The sequence below is a fragment of the Haliotis rubra genome, unplaced genomic scaffold (genome assembly GCF_003918875.1).
Source record: "Haliotis rubra isolate DU_JTF1 unplaced genomic scaffold, ASM391887v1 Scf918, whole genome shotgun sequence".
Taxonomy (NCBI): Eukaryota; Metazoa; Mollusca; class Gastropoda; order Lepetellida; family Haliotidae; genus Haliotis; species Haliotis rubra.
In genome coordinates, this window is record NW_025767655.1 from 130928 (window position 1) to 155985 (window position 25058).

General features: G+C 39.7%; 1 protein-coding gene across 1 annotated transcript; it reads right to left on the minus strand.

Moving 5' to 3' along the window:
• Nucleotides 1-19406: 19406 nt before the first annotated feature.
• On the minus strand, nucleotides 19407-19964 carry LOC124264272. Its single transcript, XM_046699012.1, has one exon. It carries the CDS (start codon nucleotides 19962-19964, stop codon nucleotides 19407-19409), a length of 558 nt encoding a protein of 185 aa, XP_046554968.1.
• Between the last annotated feature and the right edge of the window lie 5094 nt (nucleotides 19965-25058).

Sequence of the window (25058 nt, forward strand, 5' to 3'; positions counted from 1 at the left end):
CAGAACTCCCTAAACGCAGATAAAATTTGCACACTATTTAATTGGGCCATGCTGGTCACCCCTAATTCATGAATGGACTGGTCCGCTCCCCTACGTACCGCAAGGGATTGCCGCTATGTTAAGTTACTGTGAGGTGAGGTGAGGTGAAATTGGGTCTAACGTCTTTCATGAGAATATTTCGCTCATATGACGACGTGGATGCGTGTGTATGTGTATGTGCAGCTGCTTGTACTAGCCTAGACTGAAGCTGGTTTTATAGTGCTAGCCCACTGAGATACCATGCCGCAGTGAAGCATGAATACCCCACTCAGACAAATTATACTGACTCCGAGCCGACCAGTCCTTGTTGTACCTATTAATGCCGAGCGCCAGGCAGGGACCAACAAGTACCATATTTTAACGTCTTTTGGTATGACGCGGTCGGGGATCGAACCCGCGACCTTCCGCACGCAGGGCGGACGCTCTAACCACTACACCACGGAGGCGGTCGTTAAGTTACTGAGTAATAGTGTACGATAACTATTACACTAATTATTAATTAGGGGCGGTGGGGTAGCCTTGTGGTTAAAGCGTTGGCTCGTCACGCCGAAGACCCGGGTTCGATTCCCCACGTGGGTACAATGTGTGAAGCCCATTTATGGTGTCCCCGCCTTGATATTGCTGGAATATTGCTAAAAGCGGCGTAACACTAAACTCACTCACTCACTCATTATTAATTAATGATTATCATTACAATTTGCGTGGAAAGGCAGGAGTCGCTTAACAAGTGATAAAGTCAACAATCACGCAATCAGTGGAGAGAAAAAGCCGGTGATGTAGAACCCATCCACTTAGTTTGTCAAAAGTGAAAAAAATATATTAATGATAAATAGCGACAGCAGATTTCAAAGCAGATGTTCTGCACCCAGGACAAAAAGCCTATTAAAGAGTTATTAGCAGTAATGTTGTAGTCCCGCTTGAATTGCAACTGTCGAAATTCAATGATGCATTACACATTATCGTGTTGTACCAACTTCGTTTGTGTTAACGTTGTAACGACGTCGTGGTGCTGCTGTGGGCGTCTAATACCACGTTATATAGTCTCCCTGCTAATACAACACAACGTCTTCGGTAAATTGTTGGCTACTGTCGGCAAACTGACATTCACTGTCGCTTGAAATGAATGAGTGAGTGAGTCAGTGAGTGAGCGAGCGTGGTCTAACTACGCCGCTTTGTACCTATGTGGGGAATCGAACCCAAGTCTTCGGCGTGGCGAGCGAACGCTTTAACCATTAGGCTACCCCACCGCCATGTGCTTTACTACGAAAGTGTTATCCAAATACATGTATAACATATGCTACATTTGATCACTTTCTTATGGTGTCCTATAATTGCCATCGCGTGGCGCGTAAAAAAAGAACGACGTCGACGACGTCGCATAAAAAAGACGACGTCGCGCTTTGTAAAATATATTTTGGCTACAAAAATAACGGGCGACGTCGTGGGCGACGTCGTGAACGACGTCGTGGGCGACGTCATGGGCGACGTCGTGGGCGACTATATCGAGTGGTTATCGGCCTCTGAACGTGGCTGACCAAGGTTACGTCTAAAAGAAGAATCGTTAAACGAAACAGGATTTAAAACGCAAAAAATGCTTCAGTCACTCCCGATAAACATTTCTGTCGACCCGAAAATGTTTTTACACCTATATCCAATCAAATACCACCCTAGAAGGCCACTGTTCATTGTATGTAAGGCATACCCATCTGCAAATGAAACGATCTCTTCCCCACACTCTAAACATAATCACCGCCACTATTGTTCGGTCCGGCATACCTCGGGCCGTCAAAAGCAGCTTAAACCTCACACATGTATCTTGAATTGCGTTTTAATTCACAGATTAGTATTACATCTACCTATATATCACTTTTCCAGCCCTTTCTCTCCATTTTCACCCGTAAAGGTCCGGATTAGAAAGTGCCTTCAGTAACCCATGCTTGTCGTAACGGGGGCGGGTGGTCAGACTCGCTGACTTGGTTGACATATGTCATCGGTTCCGAAATGCGCAGATCGATGTTCATGCTGTTGATCACTGGATTGTCTGGTTCATACTCGATTATTTACAGACAGCCGCCATATAGCTGGAATATTGCTGAGTGCGGCGTAAAACTAAACTCACTCACTCACTCACTCTCTATTTTCAACATAGCCTCAATCAAAGTGTTAAGTTTCTGTTGGCCCCACTTGGCCGGAGCTGTCAAAAGCAACTTAAACCTCGCACATGTATCTTGAAGTCTCACAGATGAATCCTAGATTCTGTTTACATCCAATGAATATAGTTATATCTATCTAAATACCACTTTATAGACCCAGTTTTCTTTGTAACATCACAATGTAGCATTTAGGTAGATATAATACTGATCTATGGATTTAAACACATTTCAAGATACATGTGTGAGGTTTAAGTTACTGTTTAACCAGCCAAATCGGGCCGAACAGACTGAACACTTTGATTGAGGCTATTTTGAGGTTGGCAGAACAAGGGCTTCACTTTAACGGAGCAGTTACCTTTACATGTGGCATTTTGTAACATTTCAATGTGATATGTAGGTAGATATAATACTAATCTATGGATTTAAGCACAATTAAAGATACACCTTTGAGGTGTTAGGTGCTTTAGACGACTCGAGCCAAGCCGGACCGAACGCTTGTGACACAGTGTGTTTGTTCAGAATATATAGAAATGAAGGCTGCACTTCGAGCAACGTGTTTGCTTAAAATACTACGCTTTGAGACTCTATAAAGAAGTATTTAGGTACTAGTAGATATAATACCATTTTGCCTTTCATGTGTACTAGCAAATTTAAGCATATGCATACGCGCTGGCTATCGGATTTGGGCTGGTGTTGTTTACGGTTTAGAATACAATGAAAACACATAAGAATGTGTGTTTGTGTAAATGTATACTTTCTTTGATCCTTTATAACATATTACAAAAGGTTGTGATTTAGTATATTTCTTTTAACATATATAATCATGTCATAATTTCCCATATAACATGGGGAGCAAATTATTTCGAAGCCATTGAAAATGTCCATGCATCTTATTTTAAAAGATTTCTTACAGAAGGTATATTTGCTTCCAATAAAGCCATACTTGGCGAAACAGGATGCTATAACATGCATATTGAGAGTCAAATGAGAGTTATTAGATACTGGATTAAACTTATAAGAATGCCTGATTATCGCTACCCTATCAAAGCTGTCAAATATTGTTATCACTGGATAAATGTGGAAAGTATTCATGGGCTTCAGATGTGAGAAATATGTTATTTTCAAGCGAGTTTTCTCATGTTTGATTTAAGCAAAATGTTGGTGATATAAAAATGTTTTATCAACATTTAAACAACGAATAAAAGATATATATTCACAGTTGGTACGCATCAGTCAATTCATCGAGTTTTTTCTTAGTCATTATTCACAATGTAAATCGATGTTCGGACCTGCAAAATATGTCAGTGTTCTTAATGATAAGTCCCTTTTAAGAATTATTTTGTAAATTTAAAATCTCTCTTCATGCCTTAAAAATACAACGTTTTAGAAAAGATAATAATATATTGGAAGATTTATCATGTTCTTATTGTTCTTCTGGTAAAACTGAAGACGAACGTCACTTATTATTAGTCTGTAAGACTTTCTCTGCCTGCCGAAAGAAGTATTTAAAATGCACTAATGATGCCCCACAAACGATATTCAATGTACTTAATTCTAATAATGCTGATATTATTAAATCTGTTGCCATTTTCATGAAACATTTGATGTCCATCCGTAAATCACATGTAAAATCATAATTTAATGTCACGTGACCAATAGTTGTAATTGAGTAACTTCAATTGTACTCTGGGCCACTGGGCCTTAACTACTGAATAAAGCCTGTGTGACTGTCTGTGTGTCTATCTGTCATTGTCCAGGTACTCCATCAATGTCGGGTGGTTATTTGCAAGCCTGAACTTCAAGGTATCTAGTCGTTCCTCAAATCTCTGTACTTCTATTTGGGGTCAGTCTTTGGCCGGCATTGTACTGAAGCATCTTTGCCTCGTTCAGTCCTTGTTCATCTTCCAGGAACTTGGCCATCTCGAATAGGGTGGGATGTTGTTTTACCACAACCTTCATGAGACAGCCATGCCAATTGCAACCCGGAGGTTGTTGTTTGTGCGGGGGCCGTCAGTATTTTTGGTACAGTCGAAAAGATTCACTTTGACTTCGCTGTGTACAGGTCCGTGGTTGTGGTCTCCAGGTACTTGGGAAATTATGTCGTTCACTGTTAAGACTGATATGCAGTCGTTCTGAATGCATCTCCACGAGATCCATTTTCCCCTTTTCTTCTTGTTCACAATAAACATATAACCATTTACATATATGTATGTTCCACCACGAGAAGTATAAAGAAACCTATTGTGCATTTTCCATAACTGAATTTGTGGAAATGATGATGAAAACTGTCAATTCCAACATTCTTATAGCTTGCACGTTTATGTAAGAAATTGAATAACTCACTACTAATGAACTGAGTGAACTAAACTCACTCACTAAACCCGCTGGTTCACATGTCAACCCGCTGGTACAAAAGTCATATTTCGTTTCCTGAGTGGAGACATTTTACATTTTGTAGAAAACCAGTGTTTTGATCCTTTAAAACAACACCGTTTTCACAACATCAAGCATCAACTAAATTTGACAGAATTTTTTACTTAAGGTGTTCTGGCGCTTACCCCTTGATTGGTTTACTTAAATAAGTAGTAATGTTGAACATGAAATCAGTGATTAGAGATCAATAGCAGTATAACTGCACCACAAAAGGTTATTCCCCGATTTTCCAATATAACAATTTCTAAACACGACGTCGCCCGCGACGTCGTAGGCGACGTCGACCTCGACGTCGTGGGCGACGTCGCCTTCGACGTCGTGGACGACGTCGATTTTGTATTTTGTCGTAGATCTCTCTTGTGTATTTCTGCGCGACGTCGTCGTGGACGACGTCTTACACGACGTCGTGGGCGACGTCAGTCTACAAATTTTATGCGACGTCGTGGGCGACGTCGCCGACCGCGTCATACCAAAAGACGTTAAAATATGGTAGTTCTTTTTACGCGCCACGCGATGGCAATTATAGGACACCATATTTCACCTCACCTCACCTCACCTAGTTAATGACGTCGGCCGGAGAATAACGGAGACCCGTGAGGGTTTAGAATTTAGAACCCATGCGTGACAAACGAGATCGGGCGATCAGGCTCATTGACTTGGTTGACGCATGCCATCGTATCTCAATTGAATAGATCGATGCTCATGCTGTTGATCATTTGATTGTTTGGTCCGGACAACTTACAGAAAACTGACGCTCTGTGATGATTGTAACAGTTTTCAAATCAACGTTAAACCAAAAAAACCTCACACATCAATGTCTTCGTACGGACAGAAATCAACTGAGCTTTTATAGAGTGAAAGTGTGAGTGAGTGAGTGAGTAGTTTTACGCCGCTTTTAGCAATATTCCAGCAATATCACTTCGGGGGACACCAGAAATGGGCTTCACGCATTGTACCCATGTGGGGATTCGAACCCGGGTCTTCGGCGTGAAGAGCTAACGTTTTAACCTCAAGGCTACCCCACCGCACCGTAGTGTGAAAGAGGGACAATGGCTTTACGCCACATTCCAGAAATATCGCGGCATGTTACACCAGAAATGGGCTTCACATATTGTACACATGAGGGGAATCGAACCCGGGTCTTCGGTGTGACGGTTGAACGCTTTAACCACTGGGCTACCCCACCACCCTGAGCTTTTGTAGATCATAGGAGAGCTGTCATCCGTCACTCCATTAAACATGCAATGCAACCCTGCACGATTCCGGTGTCCCATATCGTGATATTGCTAAGGTATTGCTAAAAGTGAGTAAAACCAAACTCAATCGTAAAAGACGTCCAACATCAGGCGGCCATAGCCAACATTCACCTTTTCACACCACTTGAGTATTAAAGAGAACAATCGACAGGCATGACTGCCAATAGCCCTAGTATAGGTAATTGTACTATCGCAAGGTTAGAGACTTATAATTACTATGTATAATTAACCAGATGACCAGCAACCATATAGGTATTGATGGGTATCCAAGAACGACGCCGTTTTGTCAGCGCCAGGAAAGTTCATCTTGGGATAACTCGCAGGATCAATAATCTTCATGAATAGCGAGCATTAAGGACCACATCTTGTACGCGGCATTCGTTACACGAGAAGTTACTTCGAGTTGGACGTGTGTGCGCTATACCGCTGTTTGGCGAAGAAGTACGATGTTTTTGTCCGGTGTGTTGTGTTTGTTGGCGGGCATGCTGCCGGCGACTCTGCAAGCCCAGTGTAATGTCAATCAACACAAGAGTGAAAAGCTGGACATGAAGTCCATAAAGTCCGGAGTGGTGTCCTCCGTGTACAGGTGCTCCCATATGTGTTGGTACTTACGGAACTGCAGGTCCGTCAACATGGACATCGGCACCCACAGGTGCGACATGAAGACGGAGACTGGCGACACCTCCCCGGCAAATGTTCGGCCCAGGATGAGAAGTTTGCGAGCAGATGTTGAATCTGTTCCATGCCAGGTAGGTGATCTGTCTATACACGTATATGTTCTTTTAGAGTCAGCTCTTTTAGAAAACTATGTCGTGTTCGGTATCTCAGCCCTCTCAGTAAGGTGAAGATCTTTGTGTAGACGTAAATGTTCTGTTAGAATCAGCTCTTTCAGAAAACTATGTTGTGTTCGGTATCTCAGCCCTCTCAGTAATGTGCAGATCTTTGTGTACACGTATATGTTCTGTTAGAGTCAGCTGTGTCAGAAAACTATGTTGTGTTCGGTATCTCTGCCCTACCAATTAGGTGCAGATCTTTGTGTAGACGTATATGTTCTGTTAGAGTCAGCTTTGTTAGAAAACTATGTTTTCGGTATCTGTTACACATTTTCATGATCTGTAAAATAGTATTACAGCTTCGCTGCTCTGACACAGCGAGTGTTGCACACAGCCAGTAGCTATATGTCTAAATTAGAGGACATGGCGTTATAACTCACTCACTCACTCACCCACTCCACAAAGCCATGCTCTGACACACAAGGCAATGTTTTGTTCATGTTGTTGAATACAATGAAATGGTGTAACATACACCCATACTCTGGCTCACAGAAATGTTCTGTTACATATTTTTAGGTTGCAAAATACAAGACACTTCTGTGACACATTGGGGGTGTTGTTAAACACTTTAAAATAGTTCTGTGACACATTTTCATTTATCAAATACTATAAAATAGTGTCACATACACCCATAACCATGACACACAGTAATGTCCTGTGTTAAACATCTTCATGTTGTAAACACAATAACACATTTCTGTGACACATCTTCACGTTGTTCAACACAATGGCACAGTTTTGTTACCTTTTCATGCTGCTAAACACAAACAATATTTCTGTTACACATCTAATGTTGCTAAACACAATAACACATTTCTGTGACACATCTAATGTTGCTAAACACAATAACACATTTCTGTTACACATCTAATGTTGCTAAACACAATAAAACATTTCTGTTACACATCTAATGTTGCTAAACACAATAACACATTTCTGTTACACATCTAATGTTGCTAAACACAATAACACATTTCTGTTACACATCTAATGTTGCTAAACACAATAAAACATTTCTGTTACACATCTAATGTTGGTAAACACAATAAAACATTTCTGTTACACATCTAATGTTGCTAAACACAATAACACATTTCTGTTACACATCTAATGTTGCTAAACACAATAAAACATTTCTGTTACACATCTAATGTTGCTAAACACAATAAAACATTTCTGTTACACATCTAATGTTGCTAAACACAATAACACATTTCTGTTACACATCTAATGTTGCTAAACACAATAAAACATTTCTGCTACACATCTTCGTGCTGTTAAACACAATATAATAGTGCTACATACACCCATAACCCCTCAAACACAAAAAACACCATTGCTAATCTATACAACACTCAGGAATTCAAACAGATTTCTGTGAAACAAATACACATCCATTGTTGATTCAGCACGCTCCAAATACACTCATGATATTCAATAACTTCTCTCAAATCCTCTGATTTTAACGAAGCAGATTCCAAACAGTGCACTAATGGATGTCACCACGGACATTTTTTTCACAATGTTCCTTCGAGTATTTTGTGCCATATCAACGAGAAAGAACCATCGTTCATAATCAATAACATATTTCTAAGCATGATGGTATCTCGATATGAATGTTGAAATTAATGCAACAGTGTTAGCTTAGCTTTTTTGTTCCAGCGGAATCAGTAAACACACTAAAGTGTTACTAGATTGTCTGGTTTGTTGTGTACAGATGTCGTCGAAATTTAGGAGTACTTCTACAGCGGTGACCACAACGACACATTTTCTGGTCCGCGTTGTGCGATTGGCGGGTGCTTCCGTTTGAGCAGGACGCGCTCGCCCTTGGTGTCATTTTAATTTTCAAATATCCATGCATAAGAAATTTCATCGTCGTCCTTCGCTGCTTCTTCCGTTTGAGCAGGACGTGTTGGTCCTTGGTGTCATTTTTAATTTTCAAATATCCATGCATAAGAAATTTCATCGTCGTCCTTCGCTGCTTCCGTTGGAGCAGGACGTGTTGGTCCTTGGTGTCATTTTTAATTTTCAAATATTCATGCATAAGAAATTTCATCGTCGTCCTATGCTGCTTCTGTTTGAGCAGGACGTGTTGGTCCTTGGTGTCATTTTTAATTTTCAAATATCCATGCATAAGAAATTTCATCGTCGCCCTTCGCTGCTTCCGTTTGAGCAGGACGTGTTGGTCCTTGGTGTCATGTTTAATTTTCAGACATTCATGCATAAGAGTTTTTCGTCGTCGTCCTACGCTGCTTCCGTTTGAGCAGGACGTGTTGGTCCTTGGTGTCATTTTTAATTTTCAGACATCCATGCATAAGAGTTTTTCGTCGTCGTCCTACGCTGCTTCTGCTTGAGCAGGACGTGTTGGTCCTTGGTGTCATTTTTAATTTTCAGACATCCATGCATAAGAGTTTTTCGTCGTCGTCCTACGCTGCTTCCGTTTGAGCAGGACGTGTTGGTCCTTGGTGTCATTTTTAATTTTCAAATATTCATGCATACAAATTTCCGCCGTCGTCCTACCCCCACTGTCGTTCGGGAGATAATTAATCCTTGATAAAACAAATGCTTTTAATGTACTGAAGCTGAGTTTGAGAATAGTGTCATACTTAGGCAAAGACGCTGTTACTCTCCAGCTAATCAATTCGTACTTTCATACAGGCGTCATTCTTCTGGTCAATCGATTGTTACTTCCTTTGTCTATTTATTATTGCACTCATATAAATGGAATTTTATTTTAGTGCTTTCAGTCGCATGGAGACAAATGTAATATCCATGATATTAGAAGCAGTGAGTGAGTGAGTGAGTCTAGCCTCACGCCACACTCAGCAATATTCCAGCTATATGGCGGTGGTCTGTAAATAATCGAGTCTGGACCAGACAATCCAGTGATCAACAGAATGAGCATCGACCTGCGCAATTGGGAACCGATGACGTGTCAATCAAGCCAGCAAGCCCGACCACACGATCCCGTTAGTTTTCCCATGCAGAGCAAATGTATAATGCAGAGTTCGGCGTTAACCAGCATTCATTCATTCTGCTTTCATTTTAACATTTCAACCTTATGCTCTAATCGTTCAGGAGTGCCTCAAGGCAATGTTGGACCATAAAACATTCAGTAATTCCAACTTACTCACCCACCCATGATGTTTTCTATTTTTTTATCCCAGGTCTTGAGATCTGGTCGGACAACTGTGAACAGGTGTTTTGTCCATGGTAATTTGTTAAGGATTCTGTCTTGTCTCGTCTATTCTCGCGAGACTAGAATCGGAGACCACAACGCATCAACATTTCAGGCCTCCCTAGACGATGGATGCGACCTGACAGGTGACAAGTATGTTTGTTGGTTTTCTTGTGAGAACAGTCCCCAGAGAGCCAGTGGATTAGTGACGAAGAAAAGGATTAAACATTTAAAACGTCTTCTCAAGTCGGTTTATACATCAAAAGCAGAGTTGTTCTGTGAACTTGTAAGTTTTTGCAAACTGGCTTGTCCTTTTGTTGACGAATGCTAATTGTGCGCCATAAATTATTTAAAGAAGACGTTCGCAGTCATTTGATAAGATGCGTATTGGCGCCAGTGTTATTTGGTTGTGTTATTGATGAACGGTTTCAGAATAGAAGACATTTGTTTCCATGATTACATAGATCGATGTTCACGTGTTGGGTTCGCTGGTCCAAAATCGATCTTTTACAGATCGTTGTCATATAGCGGGAAAATAGAGGATGAATCTAGTCATTTATTATCATGATTGATAACATGATAACACCTTGCTCAATTAAAAATGGTAATGAGTGGTTTGATCAGATTCAAGCAGTTGGTTATTAAGGCGTTTGAAGTCATTCTCATCCCATTTGTACTCGGAAAATACAAAAAGAGAAGTTCCTTCTCCCTGCCTCATTGCTTGCTTAATTTCTCTGTCAATTTCCAATTTTCTTTCATCAAATTCCAATATCCTTAAACCGGCGGTCGGGTTAATATTCACCTTCAGCAACCCATGCTGGCGTAAGAGGCGACTAACGGGATAAGGTGGTCAGGCTCGCTGACTTGGCTGAGACATATCATTGTATCCCAATGGGGTAGATTGATGCTCATGATGTTAATCACTGGATTGTCTGATTAAGACTCGGTTAGTTACAAACTACGGTCCTGTTGCTGGAATATTGCTAAGTTCGGCGTTAAACAAACAACAAAAACAACAAAAGCAAAACAACACATTCTTCTCAATAAACATCCAATACTCTGATAGGGACCAGGGACCCGTTCCTCAAAGCGATCGTAGCGCTACAACAGTCGTAAGTCTGTGTTAAAGTATGGGAGTTACGATCAACTTTGCGCTACGATCGCTTTGATGAACGGAGCCCAGGTCTCTGTTTCACAAAGCTCTCGTAAGCCTAAGATCTCGTAACTTTTCTCGTAGCATTCGCACCTCCTATACTGTAACATAGGAGGTACGAATGCTACGAGAAATGTTACGACATCTTAGGCTTACGAGAGCTTTGTGAAACGGGACCCTGGAATATAATGGAAGAATACTTAGTTATAATGTTCGACAGGAATAGACGATGAACAATAAAGTGAGTGAGTTTAGTTTTACCCCGCAGTCAGCAATAATACAGCTATATGTCGGCGGTCTGTAAATAATCGAGTCTTGAATCGGACCTTCACGGGTAGATGAAAAATAAAGACCCTGGATAATCAGTCTTGGCCTAATTTTGGAAACTTGACTATTGTTACATGCATTAATGCATTTGGGATTACATATCTAGTACTATTCGAACCCACAGTTTCAAAGCCAGGCACTAAATCGAAAGCACACAAAGTCAGCCATCTAACCCACCCAGACTTCGCTGCTTCCACAAAAATGAAAGTCGGACGACTGGTAGGCTGGATCACATACACTATGAAAAAGACCCAAAACAGAACCTCACAGGCGTTTTCAGCAGTTCATTTATATATTTTTGAATGATTAGCAATTGTTATCAAAACACTTTAAATACTTCTTCTGATTGATACTAAAGGTGGGATCTCTCGTAAGAAAAGCTAACATTTGCTCAGTACTGCTAAATTGGTTGAAATAATAGGTACAGTGCGATTTTTAAAAGTACAACACACATGTGCGTCTCTCGCTGAATAAGAGGAGCTTTCTGTTGACGACTGTATGGGGCTCTCGCTGTGAGAAACTGCTAATTACCTGCCCCATAAACACGTCACTCGTTGTGAGGAGCTGTTTAATTTGCCCCATATATGCGTCTCCATTAAGGCCGAGAGCATTTTGTAAAACGTTTGTATTTGATCTGTGTAATTATCAAATCCGGTGCAATTATCACGTGTATCAATCAACTCAGTCTCTATTGATCCATCGTCAATAAAAGCTGGATATTATATCAGTTACGGTATCGAACCATCGATACACATGCGTATAATCATTCAAGCAGATTACAGTAATGAGATAATTGAACGCCTCTTTCGACCTTGAAATAACAGCCTCCAGTAGAATGCATATGTAGTTACGTCCTTGTTGAAAGGTTTGTCCCGTGACAAGTGTAACATAAACAGATGCGCTGTTATATCATTGGACATCTTGCTTTATGGAGTCACGCCCTTCTCTGTGATGTTTATACATGCATGCACATCTGTAATCTTATGAACCTCGTTTGCATTCAGTAAAGATATAGGCACGCCCACCTTCATAAATATTGGGGGTGGGGGTGTCAACTGCAAGTTTATACACTATAATAATTCAGTATAGTGTCACCTCGTGAATTCTGTAATGCGTGTACTCTAGTTTGGATAGTCATTCGTATCAAGGTGAAGATTATATTTACATGTAAAGCAAACCATTATGTTTTATTTACAAGTTGTGTGCATAAAATGTATATGAAAATAAATACTACCTCTACTCAGTGGTTGGATTTCAATCGCTTTGTTTTACTTATCGAAAAACACTAAAATGAGGACAAATAAACTCGCCAAAGTGACTATCTACTCCTATTTGTCTTATGTGTATATTTCATACATCGTTACCAGTGTGTATTTTACAATACACAAACTGTTACATGATAGCTTGAGTTGATAAAGCCGATACCCAGCATATCGACTGGTCAAGGATATAGCCAATAACCAATCTCTATCCAAGCTGCTGAGTGACCAAAGATGCTCTTCAGAAATTTCGCCCACGCCCCGTCACCTGTCCTTTCCTCTGTGACAGGTATCTCATGATACGATTGGTCGCAGATAACACATGACCAGCCACTATACTGAACAGTTGAGATAACAGTGTGTATGTTTACAATACACAAACTGTTACATGATAGCTTGAGTTGATAAAGCCGAAACCCAGCATATCGACTGGTCAAGGATATAGCCAATAACCTCTATCCAAGCTGCTGAGTGACCAAAGTGCTCTTCAGAAATTTCGCCCACGCCCCATCACCTGTCCTTTCCTCTGTGACAGGTATCTCATGATACGATTGGTCGCAGATAACATATGACCAGCCACTACATTGAACAGTTGAGATACCGAACGTTCTATTCGGGAAATTTGTTGACGCCCTATCACGTGACTCTTTGTTTTATGTCTATGCAAGGAATATGTAGTATACATTTTGTATATGTATGTTTGTATGGTCACGTATGTTTTCTGCATTAAATCTGTATGAAATAAAGTGCAATGCTATGAATGTGCTTTGTGCTAGTCACAGACTAGCGTTATAGTACTTTCATTAAGATAATTCGTAAACACTAGAAATGTATCGGCAAAACCGCTATTTTCGTCGAAGATTATGAAATATGAAAGTAAATTCTTCTTTACAGTATGTCATTGTCATAGATGTTTTGTAAATTTAAACCTCACACAATGATATAAGAGAGAGAATTTGGTGTTCCAGGTGTTGAGTAGTGATGGGGCTCTCGGGCTTAATGAGTTAAGACAATTCCAATGTTTGACTGCCGTTAATCATGTGGGGTTGTTGCGTATTGAGCGCAAAAGCATCCCAAAATGTGTTTGTAAGGTTTTGTCATAAATAATGAAATTGATACGTGAATCGTGCATGCAGAAAACGTTTTCCACGTAATGCAAGTGCAATGTGTCGGAAACATGAGTAGAGACATCGACTATAAAAGGTCAGACCAAATTTATCATTTCATTACGAAATTTACGACAAAAACGGAACTAAAACATGCCAAGATTAGATGCTACTGACTGACACACCGCCATTGGACGTTTGGAAGCGGGGAAGTCCCAGTCTGCCTTTGCAAGAGACTTCAACGTCCACCCCAGCACCATATCTCGATTATGGCATGATTATCGATTATGGCATGATATACCCAATATCGTCCGAACAGTGGAAGATCAAGAGTGACCACTCCTGCTCAGCACCGATTCATCCGGGTGTTTCACCTACGTGACCGATTTGTTAGAGCAACAGACACTGCATGTGCTTGGTCTTTAGGGCTGCGCAATATAACCGGTTTACCGGTATTTACCAGTTCAGACATGAAAACGATACGTATTGCGATACGCTGATCGAAAACCGGTATTTTGACTTGCATTCGGAAAACTTCGAAACACTCGGAAATGTTCGGATATGTCCTTGTTTCATTTGTGCCAAATATTATTCACATTTTTATTTTATCATGATTAAAAGTTGTTATTAAAGCTTAATCAGGCCTAGTGAGTTTGTTGTGTTTTTGCTCTATAAATCAAGAAGTAACTCGATTATAAGTAGTTTTTGGTTTAAAAATACTTCATGCAATATATTGCAATACATATCTCAATACATGCTTTCGCATCGCAATATATCGCAATATGAAAATTCTCTGCAATACTCACCCCTATTGGTCTTCGAAGAATTTCCAACAAAACCGTCAGAAATCATCTGAGAGAAGAGATTAGAGCATTTCAACCCAAAGTTGGACCTGTCCTGACACGACTACACGTGATCGACGTGTCCAATGGTGCAACAGAGTACAGACATGGACTCCTCCGACAAAACCGTCAGAAATCATCTGAGAGAAGAGATTAGAGCATTTCAACCAAAAGTTGGACCTGTCCTGACACGACTACACGTGATCGACGTGTCCAATGGTGCAACAGAGTACAGGCACGGAACCCGGGGAACTGGCGACGCGTTTGGTTCAGCGATGAATCGCGTTTCCTCCTGCAACGACGTGATGGGAGACATCGTGTCTATCGACGTCGACACGAACGATTTTCGCCGATCTGCGTTCGACAGGCGGACAGATTTGGTGTAGAAGCGTCATGGTGTGGGGAGTTTTGTCCTACACGGGTAGATCAGAGCTGGTGGTGTTTCAAGGCAATCTTACAGCAAATCGTGCGACCTCACCTCCTTCCACTTTTTAACCACCAGAGGGAGCTGTTTCAACACGACAACGCTACTCCACACCGCTCGTGTAACAGGTGCCTCTCTCGCTAATGCAAACGTCAATGTCCATCCCTGGTCTTCCAAATCGGCTGATCAGATCCCGTTCGAGCATCTAAGGGACGAACGTGATCGACGCGTCCGTAAACATCACCATCGTCCTCAGACACTTGCCGAAGATGCCAACGCGTTGCAGGAGGTATGGCGAAGAATTCCCCAAGCAAAAATCCATCTTATGCAATCCCTTTCAAAGCGATGTCGAGCAGTGACGGCTGCAAGGGGTGGTGTCACCAGGTACTGACCTGGGCCTAGATTTTCGAAGCTCTCTTAGCGCTAAGATAGTCGTAAGTTAATGTTAAAGAACAAATAAACTTTGCTTTTTTTTTTACTCTTTTAACCATTACATATGAAAGATTTGTGGTTAGTCTTATGCGGAACACCAAATTCGTTCTTAAAAAACGTGTGGTTAATTAATACCGAGCGATCAAAAGTTGCCAAAAAGTCGCCTGCTTCACTCTCGCCCGCCAACGAAACCACAGACAGGTTACGTAACTTTGTCGCCAGAGCACTGCAGTGACGTCATATGAGGAACGATTTTCAGTTAGTTGTATATAAAGTGTGTAGCACGCTCATCATTTTGATGATTTCTCGCCACATTAACGACGACATGCCGAATCGTTGCGTTGTCGTCAATTGCTCCTAGGGGTCGGGCGATGGTGTCCCCATGCACAGATTTCCACAGGACCCCGCAGTTCGTGCTAAATGGGTTATGTTTGTGAGTGAGCGAGCGTTGTGGAAGCCTGAAACGATATCTTACTTGTGTTCAGATCGCTTCACGGAAGTTAAAGAATCTAAACTACTTACAAGTTGTAGTAAAATATGTATATGATTGATGACCATAAAGATATTCCACGACACAACTTGTAACATAACGATTTCTTCCTCGGAAGCGAGGTTGTGGTCGAAGATACAATAATACTGTAAGTAGTATTACATTGACACCCACCTCGCTTCCACGAGAGAAATTGTTATGTTATACGCTATGTCATGCAAAATCCTATTGGCCATCAATCCAATACATAATTTACTACCAGTAGAAAGTAATTTCTTTGAGAGGCATTTTAGAAGTTGTGAAGATGAAGGAAAACTGATTTGTATGGATAGACAACTTCTTTATTGCAATGAGTGCGACGTTTCGGTGTAGGTACTAACACCGTTATCAAGCAAGTGATACAACAACTGAAGCAAGGAGAATATATACATAGCTGTATAGTGAGTATATACAATTAACAAGGTTGATGTACATTGGATATTTGATAAGTGATTACAGCAGAGGAGGTGCTAGACAGAGTGATTGATTGTAATTAGAGTTGAGTTTATACAATTGATGAGTTGACGTACAAGGGTTGTGATTACAAGCACAAAGGAGGGAGCATGGAAGCCAGATGGACAACGGAGGTAGGGAAGGATTACTGGTGGTGGTGTTTGATTAGGTGGTGATAGGCTGACGAGATGAAATAACCTTGATCTCGATTCATGGTGGGGTTGTGGCGTTGGATGTTTATGGCTTCTAGGAGTTTCCTAATTTTGTAGTCTTGTTTGCCAATTTGCCAATGTGATTCATAATTCCCACACACGCCCTAGTGTATGTTGTCTGTTTCATTACACCTCACGGCGAAAACAATGATTCTGTTGAATGCTACGACAAATGAATAAAAACAAAACGCAAATATTAAAATTAAAAACAGATTAAAGTTATAGGAGCAATGTCAGGCTATTACCTTGTTCGAGGAATGTATCCATCAATATCCACAAAAACGAGTGATATGCCATTCACCTGCAGCTCTTCCAAGTGATGTGTCTTTTAACAGTCTAATATACGAAAAAGTGATATATCGTTTCAGGTATTTCACATTGGTGTATAGTAACATTGGTTACCCAAGATAGCACACCTGGCAACTAATTGCAGAATGTCCGCCATTATTTAAAAAATGTAATTTAGTTAGCCATTAATGATCAATCAATCAATGTATTGGCGGTTAATCCTTTGAAAGAAGGACGTTGTTTTTACGCAGACACAGACACGACAGAGTGTATTCAGTATAGATTAGTAAATCTACATACATAAACACTACCTTTTGACTAATCCGCTGTGCAAGATAAAAGTAATTAATCAGTCAGCGTGTTATCGGTTAATCCTTTGATCGATGTTTATAATGTTGAGTATTTACTCCAGACACAAGAAATGCCAAATGGGAACCTTTGTGGGGTAATCTAAGTGTGTTACCACTAATTATACCTGTTTTAAATTCATTAACTGACCATCAAGTGAATGATGACAAATAACATGTGTAGGTTTATACCACCTAACACGGGTTACAGCAAGGGAGTATTAATTGCTGTATTGCATGCAATTTTAATTGCGAAAACTTATGGGCGACACCGAACAGAACTTCATTGTTGCATAAGAAATACATACAGTGAAGCCCCGTTAGTCCGGACTCCGATAATCCGGAAGTCTCGCCTCCCGGACGATTTCAGCTTGTTACCAATCTATGCCTATATAATTTGCCTCGATAATCCGGAAATTCGGTTTCCGGAACCGGACGGTAAGTAGCTGTCACCAATCAGTAAAATAAACAGTAAATTGCTTCACCGTCCGGACGCTGTTAATTCGTGTTCACGAACTGTAACAACACTTCCCGGCGATGTTTACTTAACTGGCCTCAAACAATATACACTCGGTGTCATGGAGTTGACAAGATGAACTCTTGTTAACTTTTGAGACATGCCAGTTAACGGTTGTTGTTTTAATTACACATAAAAGCTCCCGACTGAAGCTGTACATTTAGAGTTTGATTGACACCTGTCTGCAAACATGGCGAGTCAACCTGCTAAAAGAAAACGAAATGAGATTACTAGAAGCATTTGCTGTGTGCTAAAACTGTACGTACCTATTTACCTAAGTAAATTTTCAGATTCTTCTAGCAATGGCAAAGTAGGGTTGTTTAGTTTACGGATTCAAATAAATCAAATGTCAATTTTTAATATCATACGTAATAGACGGCATATATACATATTTTTACATGACATGATTACATATCGAGGTAAAAAAACACAGAAATGGGATCAATTTGGATCAGTCATTATACCATCCAGGCATTATAAAGCCTGAAAAAGCCCACACTGCTTTGATACTTTATTACAATCAGACAAGAACTACCGGGGATATTTTCAAATAACTGCATCTGATGGGCATCCACCCTTCTTAATGTCGCACTGTTTAGGTTGAAGAAATTAACCGTACCCGTGATGAGCGAGGCTGATCACCGTTTTCGCTATCACTTGCGTCTGGCTCGAACGAATAAGTGCGTCTATGAAAACAAGTTGTAACTCGGAAACTAGGCAAAGCAGGAGACAAAAATAAATGACAGTAGATTGTGAGAACATATAGCTTTCATTTTTCACAACAGTTGTCACGATTTCAGGTTTATACAAACCTGTAAACAAGATAATTTACCCCCTAAAATGTAGATGAATTCTGCATCGGCCCTCATAGCTATTCCTCAAATGACGTCACAGAGACGCGCCGCTCTGATTGGTTGAAATTTCGTTCGCGGGTGAGAATTGTGCACTGTTGTCCAAAAGGTCGATTTAAGTCAATTAAAGATCGAAATGAGTATTTTTAATGACGGGTGTTCATTTATAACGATGCCATTTAGTGAATTATGTCTTTGTAACCCCCTAGAGTATATGTGATCTTTAATGTATGGCACTTACGACTATCTTAGCGCTAAGAGAGCTTCGAACATCCAGGCCCTGAACTCCCCCTTGTGTCCACATATGTTCACAATACACATGTTCACCTCTATGCCGAATCTCCTTCATCTATGTTCAAGCTTAATCGACTTATGTAATAATAATAATAATAATAGTGAATTTATATAGCGCATTAATCCATGCTCAATGCATGCTCTAAGCGCACATATATGTGGGTATTAAGAGTCATTCTAGAAAGGCACTATTAAATAAGTAGGTCTTTAGCTCAGATTGGAAGGAGGCAAGAGATGAAGACTGTCTGAGATTGACTGGGAGATCGTTCCATTCCTTTGCTCCACTGAAAGCAAAGGAACGTTTTCCATAGTTCACAGATTTGACAGATGAACTTGCAACAGGAGCTTGTTTTCTGACCGCAGTGATCGAGCTGGTTTTTACTCTGTGATCAAATCACACAGATATTGTGGAGCATCTTCAGACAGGCATCGATACACATGACACAAGATCTTATAGCTGATTCTCTGTCGGATGGGCAGTCAGTGTAGGTCATGTAAGATGGGGATGATATTGTCGTACTTCCTGCAGCTGGAGACTATCCGAGCAGCTGTATTCTGGATGTGCTGTAGTTTGTTGGTAACAGACTTGGGTGCACCGGCAAGGAGGATGTTACAGTAATCAATCCTAGATGTTACCAGGGTGAGAATCAGGATGATAAGAGATTCTTTGGTCAGGTACTTTCTGATCTTGCTGATATTCCTCAGCTGGAAAGAGCAAACTCGGGAGATTTGGCTGACATGTTGCTTCATGGACAGTTCTGAGTCCAAAACAACACCCAAGTTCTTCACAGAACGAATGACATCAATACTTGAGCTTCCGATCTGAACTACGGTGAGACCTGACTGAGTACATCTTGCAGATGGGCCTATTAGCATGCACTCCGTCTTGTCGTCGTTAAGCTTGAGTTTATTGATGTTCATCCATTCTTTTATCTGTGTACAGCAGTTGGTAACATCGGCAGAGGCTGCTTCTGTTATGGATGCTATTGGTCGAAATATTTTCATGAGCTGCGTATCATCAGCGTAGATGATACGCATCTCAGACTTGGCAGCTTGTGCTGGTCGATGACTTGACCCAATTCCTTGGTATAAAGAGTGAATAATATCGGGCCCAATACTGAACCTTGAGGCACACCGCAGTTTAGATGTACTGAATCTGAGAACTGTCCATCAATGTACACATAAATACGTTAAATACTAGGGTGGGTATTGCAGAGAATTTTCATGTTGACATACTAGTATATTGGCACCGCTCGAACGGCCGAAAGCTATGAATACACAACGTCATTTAGAAAGTGGTCAAATGTAACGCACGTTATTTTTCGGATGACACTTTCTCAGTAAGGTACAGATTCTAATACTTTTGTGGCGTCCCATCCGGGTCTATTCTCCCGTCCATTGACTTGTTACATTGAGGTGACTATTACCATAATTATCATCATTGCTATAATCACTATAAACATTGCTTTGGTATCTTACTGCCTTTACATTTGCACAAATCTGTGTTGTGCTGTCCCTGCTATACCCTTGAAGTGACTTGTTTTTACTTGTAAACTTAGTCAATTTTAGAATTTATTGTTAAATGCATCCCATCTAGTTTGTTGGTTTCACTCCGAATTCTTTTCCTGGTTAAGTTGGGGGGTCAACACGTAAACACGTACCAAACAGACAGACAGTATTTATTCAGTAAAGAGGCCCTCGCCCATAACACAATCAGACTGACATTGTGTTTAGTAGGTGCTCAAAACAACTTTGCACCTCTACATCCTGGAGTTTATCTATTTCTGCACATGATATAAGTATAGGCCAACACTGTATATAACATCATCATTTTTGTTTTGCAAAGGATTTACAAACGAGTAATAAGTATGTGGTTCTTTAGTGAAATTGGTTATATATTTAGATCTAAGTTTATCACAGACATTACAAATAAATAGTACTTGATATATTTTCCATATAATGCTGACCTCTGGTTTTCAAGGGGCGGTGGGGTAGCCTAGTGGTTAAAGCGTTGTCTCGTCACGCCGAAGACCCGGGTTCGATTCCCCACATGGGCACAATGTGTGAAGCCCATTTCTGGTGTCCCCCGCCGTGTCAATATTGCGAAGCGGCGCAGTCAGTCAGTCAGTCAGTCTGGTTTTCAAAAAGAGCATAGTCTTTGGTCATGCCTGACTGCCTGTCAGTATCGAACAGGCAGTAATATAATAAAGTAATACATTATTTGTGTGATATTTCATTTACGAAAGAAAGGAAAGGACTGTATTCATGAATACAATCTCGTTTGGGCCATATATTCTCCCGTTAATCAGTTTTATATTCAATACGAGCCAGCTTGTAACTAAACCATTACAGAAAACCCGTTCACCAATTTGTTCGTAAACGTGTTTCTCGTCATACACAAAACGGGACTTTGTTAAACAGGTCGACTCAGAAGCAAACCTTGCGTGACACCATTCTAGTATCTAATTACAGACATACACACACTGGTAATTTCTTTCTGTTATCTAGATTGAGTTTCAATACAATTCCACCATCGCAGCACTGGGAATGGATTAAGAACTTGTAAGCGTTGGCGTCTGATTAGAGTTGCTTTGTATCTCCCTTCATCACACTACGCAATTCTTCATCATAATCGACACACACTACACAAAGTCGTAGGGTTAAGTAACAAACATTTATACAGAAGAGTAGGAGATATGCCAGAGTGAGTGAGTGAGTGAGTTTAGTTTTACGCCGCACTCAGCAATATTCAAGCTATATGGAGGCAGTCTGTACATAACTGAGTCTGCTGACCTTACCTTACTCAAGTCGACTTTGTGATTCACATCCACAAAGAAATATATCAACGTTAACTGACTGACTGACTGAGTTTAGTTTTACGCCGCTTTTAGCAGTTTTCCAGCAATATCACGGCGGGGGACACCAGAAATGGGCTTAACACATTGTGCCCATGTGGGGAATCGAACCCGGGTCTTCGGCGTGAATATCAACGTTAACAACAAGTTTTATCTAAAGTGTGTCTTCATTGGCAAGCATCTTTTACTAATGTTGCTTTTGATTGGAATAGGATTTTTATGACTTACAGAAATGTTTTGAAAGTATTTCCATGGTATTATCTATACTAAAAAAGAACTATATAAAATGAAACTAGTTGACAAGTTTAGTTTCAGTTTCTCTAATGAGCTGAATGAGAGTATTTGTCATGTTGATTGGGAATGTAGAGAAACACAAACATTCTGGAATGAACTTGATGTTTGAATGTATAATCATATTGAAAACACAAGTAAAATAACAAAATACCTTGTTTGGTTTGAAAAATTATAGATTGACAGATCATTGAATCATATTATCTTATCTGCTAAAAATATATCCATTTATGTGGGATTAAACAACATGCTCCAAAACGTCAAAGGTTTTTGGTTATTTTGAGAGAAATTATCAATGTTGAAAAATTCATTGCAATTAAAAATAACATCCTGCATAATCATGAATAATAAACGTAGACTAAACGTTTTGTCTAAATGTCTTACTACCGAATTAGGTTCCCACTGTTAAATTGTAACAAGATATGAACCTTGAGAGCACACAACATTTTACGTTTTCTCAGTCATTTTTGAAAATTTGTACTGTGTGAGTGAGTTTAGTTTTACGCCGCTTCTAGCAATATTCCAGTAATATCACGGAGAGGGACACCAGAAATGGGCTTCACACAATGTACCTATGTGGGGAAACGAACCCGGGTCTTCAGCGTCACAAGTGGGCGCTTTAACCATTGGGCTACCCCACCGCCCCCATTTGCCCTGAACCTCTGAAGACAGATTTGTACCTGTATTTGTACCTGATTTGTCACAACGTTTTGTAACGAAACTCATATGGACCAAGTACTGAAGTTTTCCCGTACGTTTATTGTGTGGGATAATGGTGTACAAAGTCTTAAAAAATCCAATGAGCCTTTTCTGACACTGTGACAAATCTAGCGGATGTTTAGGGTCTGTTTCCACTTATCCATTCCGCTTGTCTCAAATACTATCTGTAAATATGAATAAATTGTTTTATTTGATTGTATTCAAGATTATGGTTATCTGTGAGGCAGGTTGTGTTGTGTATTTGATGGACGAACCAATATATCGCTTTTAATGCGGACTTTCAAGGAACTTTAGAATTCTCTTCAAAAGAAGAATTGGTGTTGCTTCCGGTTTTAAGGTTTTACGTCTGGAGTACTGATCCATGGTTTTGGCAGATTACTTACCTTATGTGTTGCATTATTTGACAAGATACTTACACCAATCAATCAACTATAGTGACGTTAACATGTAATGGTTATATTATTTGAGGCCTTTTTTACCTGTTTTGGTCTCTCTTGTTTGACAACGCTATAAGAATCTATACCGAAATGTCGCATCATATATCATAAACAAGTTGTTATCCATAAAGTATCTTGCTTTTTTGCTTGGTCTCTTGTGTATTAAACGACATAATTAATTAATTAAGGTCGACTTTATCTACCGTGGACTTGTTTGTTGTTTGAGGCCACAATCAGGAATATTCAAGCTGTGTGACGACCGAGTCTGAAACTAGACTCGAGTCTATACACATAGTAGCGAACCATCCATTAACCATACTTTATTGACATGAATTTGTAGCCAGGGATCCCTGTATGTCATGAACTGATGGAGACGAATGCAGTTATGTTATGTACTTATGAAAACGAATACGGATTTTATTATAATAGAAACAAATACGGGCTATATCAGATATTGATAGAAACCAATACGGGTTACATTATATATTGGTGACAACAGATATGGATTATATTATATTGATGGAAACGAATACAGATGATATTATACATTGATGGAAACAAATACGGGCTATATTATACATTGATGGAAACAAATACGGGCTATATTATACATTGATGGAAACAAATACGGGTTTTATAATATATTGATGGAAACGAATGCAGATAATATTATACATTGATGGAAACGATTACGGGTTTTATCATATATTGATGGAAACGATTACGGGTTTTATCATATATTGATGGAAACGAATGCAGATGATATTATACATTGATGGAAACAAATACGGGCTATATTATATATTGATGAAACAAATACAGATGTTATTTTATATTGGTGGAAACAAATATGGATTATATGATATATTAATGGAAACGAATACATATTTTATTATATGTTGATGGAAACAAATACGGGTAATATTATATACTCATGGAAACGAATAAGGGAACACATGAAAATACAGGTTCTCTATTTTTTTCCAGGTTTCTTCACAAGGTATGTATTGCACTGTGGGTGAAATGCTCTCACGTATTCCTTTATTCGTTTCCATGAGTATATATTGATGGAAACGAATACGGGTTTTATCATATATTGATGGAAACGAATACGGGTTTTATCATTTATTGATGGAAACGAATACAGATGTTTTATATATTATTGATGGAAACAAATACTATATTATATATTGATGGGGGATAATATTATACTATATTATATATTGATGGAAACAAAAAGACGGGCTATATTATATGTTGATGGAAACAAATACCGGCTATATTATATATTGATGGAAACAAATACCGGCTATATTATATATTGATGGTTACAAATACCGGCTATATTATATATTGATGGAAACAAATACCGGCTATATTATATGTTGATGGAAACAAATACGGGCTATATTATATATTGATGGAAACGAATACGGGTTTTATCATATATTGATGGAAACGAATACGGGTTTTATCATATATTGATGGAAACGAATACGGGTTTTATCATATATTGATGGAAACGAATAGAGATGATATTATACATTGATGGAAACAAAGACGGGCTATATTATATGTTGATGGAAACAAATACCGGCTATATTATATATTGATGGAAACAAATACCGGCTATATTATATATTGATGGTTACAAATACCGGCTATATTATATATTGATGGAAACAAATACCGGCTATATTATATGTTGATGGAAACAAATACGGGCTATATTATATATTGATGGAAACGAATACGGGTTTTATCATATATTGATGGAAACGAATACGGGTTTTATCATATATTGATGGAAACGAATACGGGTTTTATCA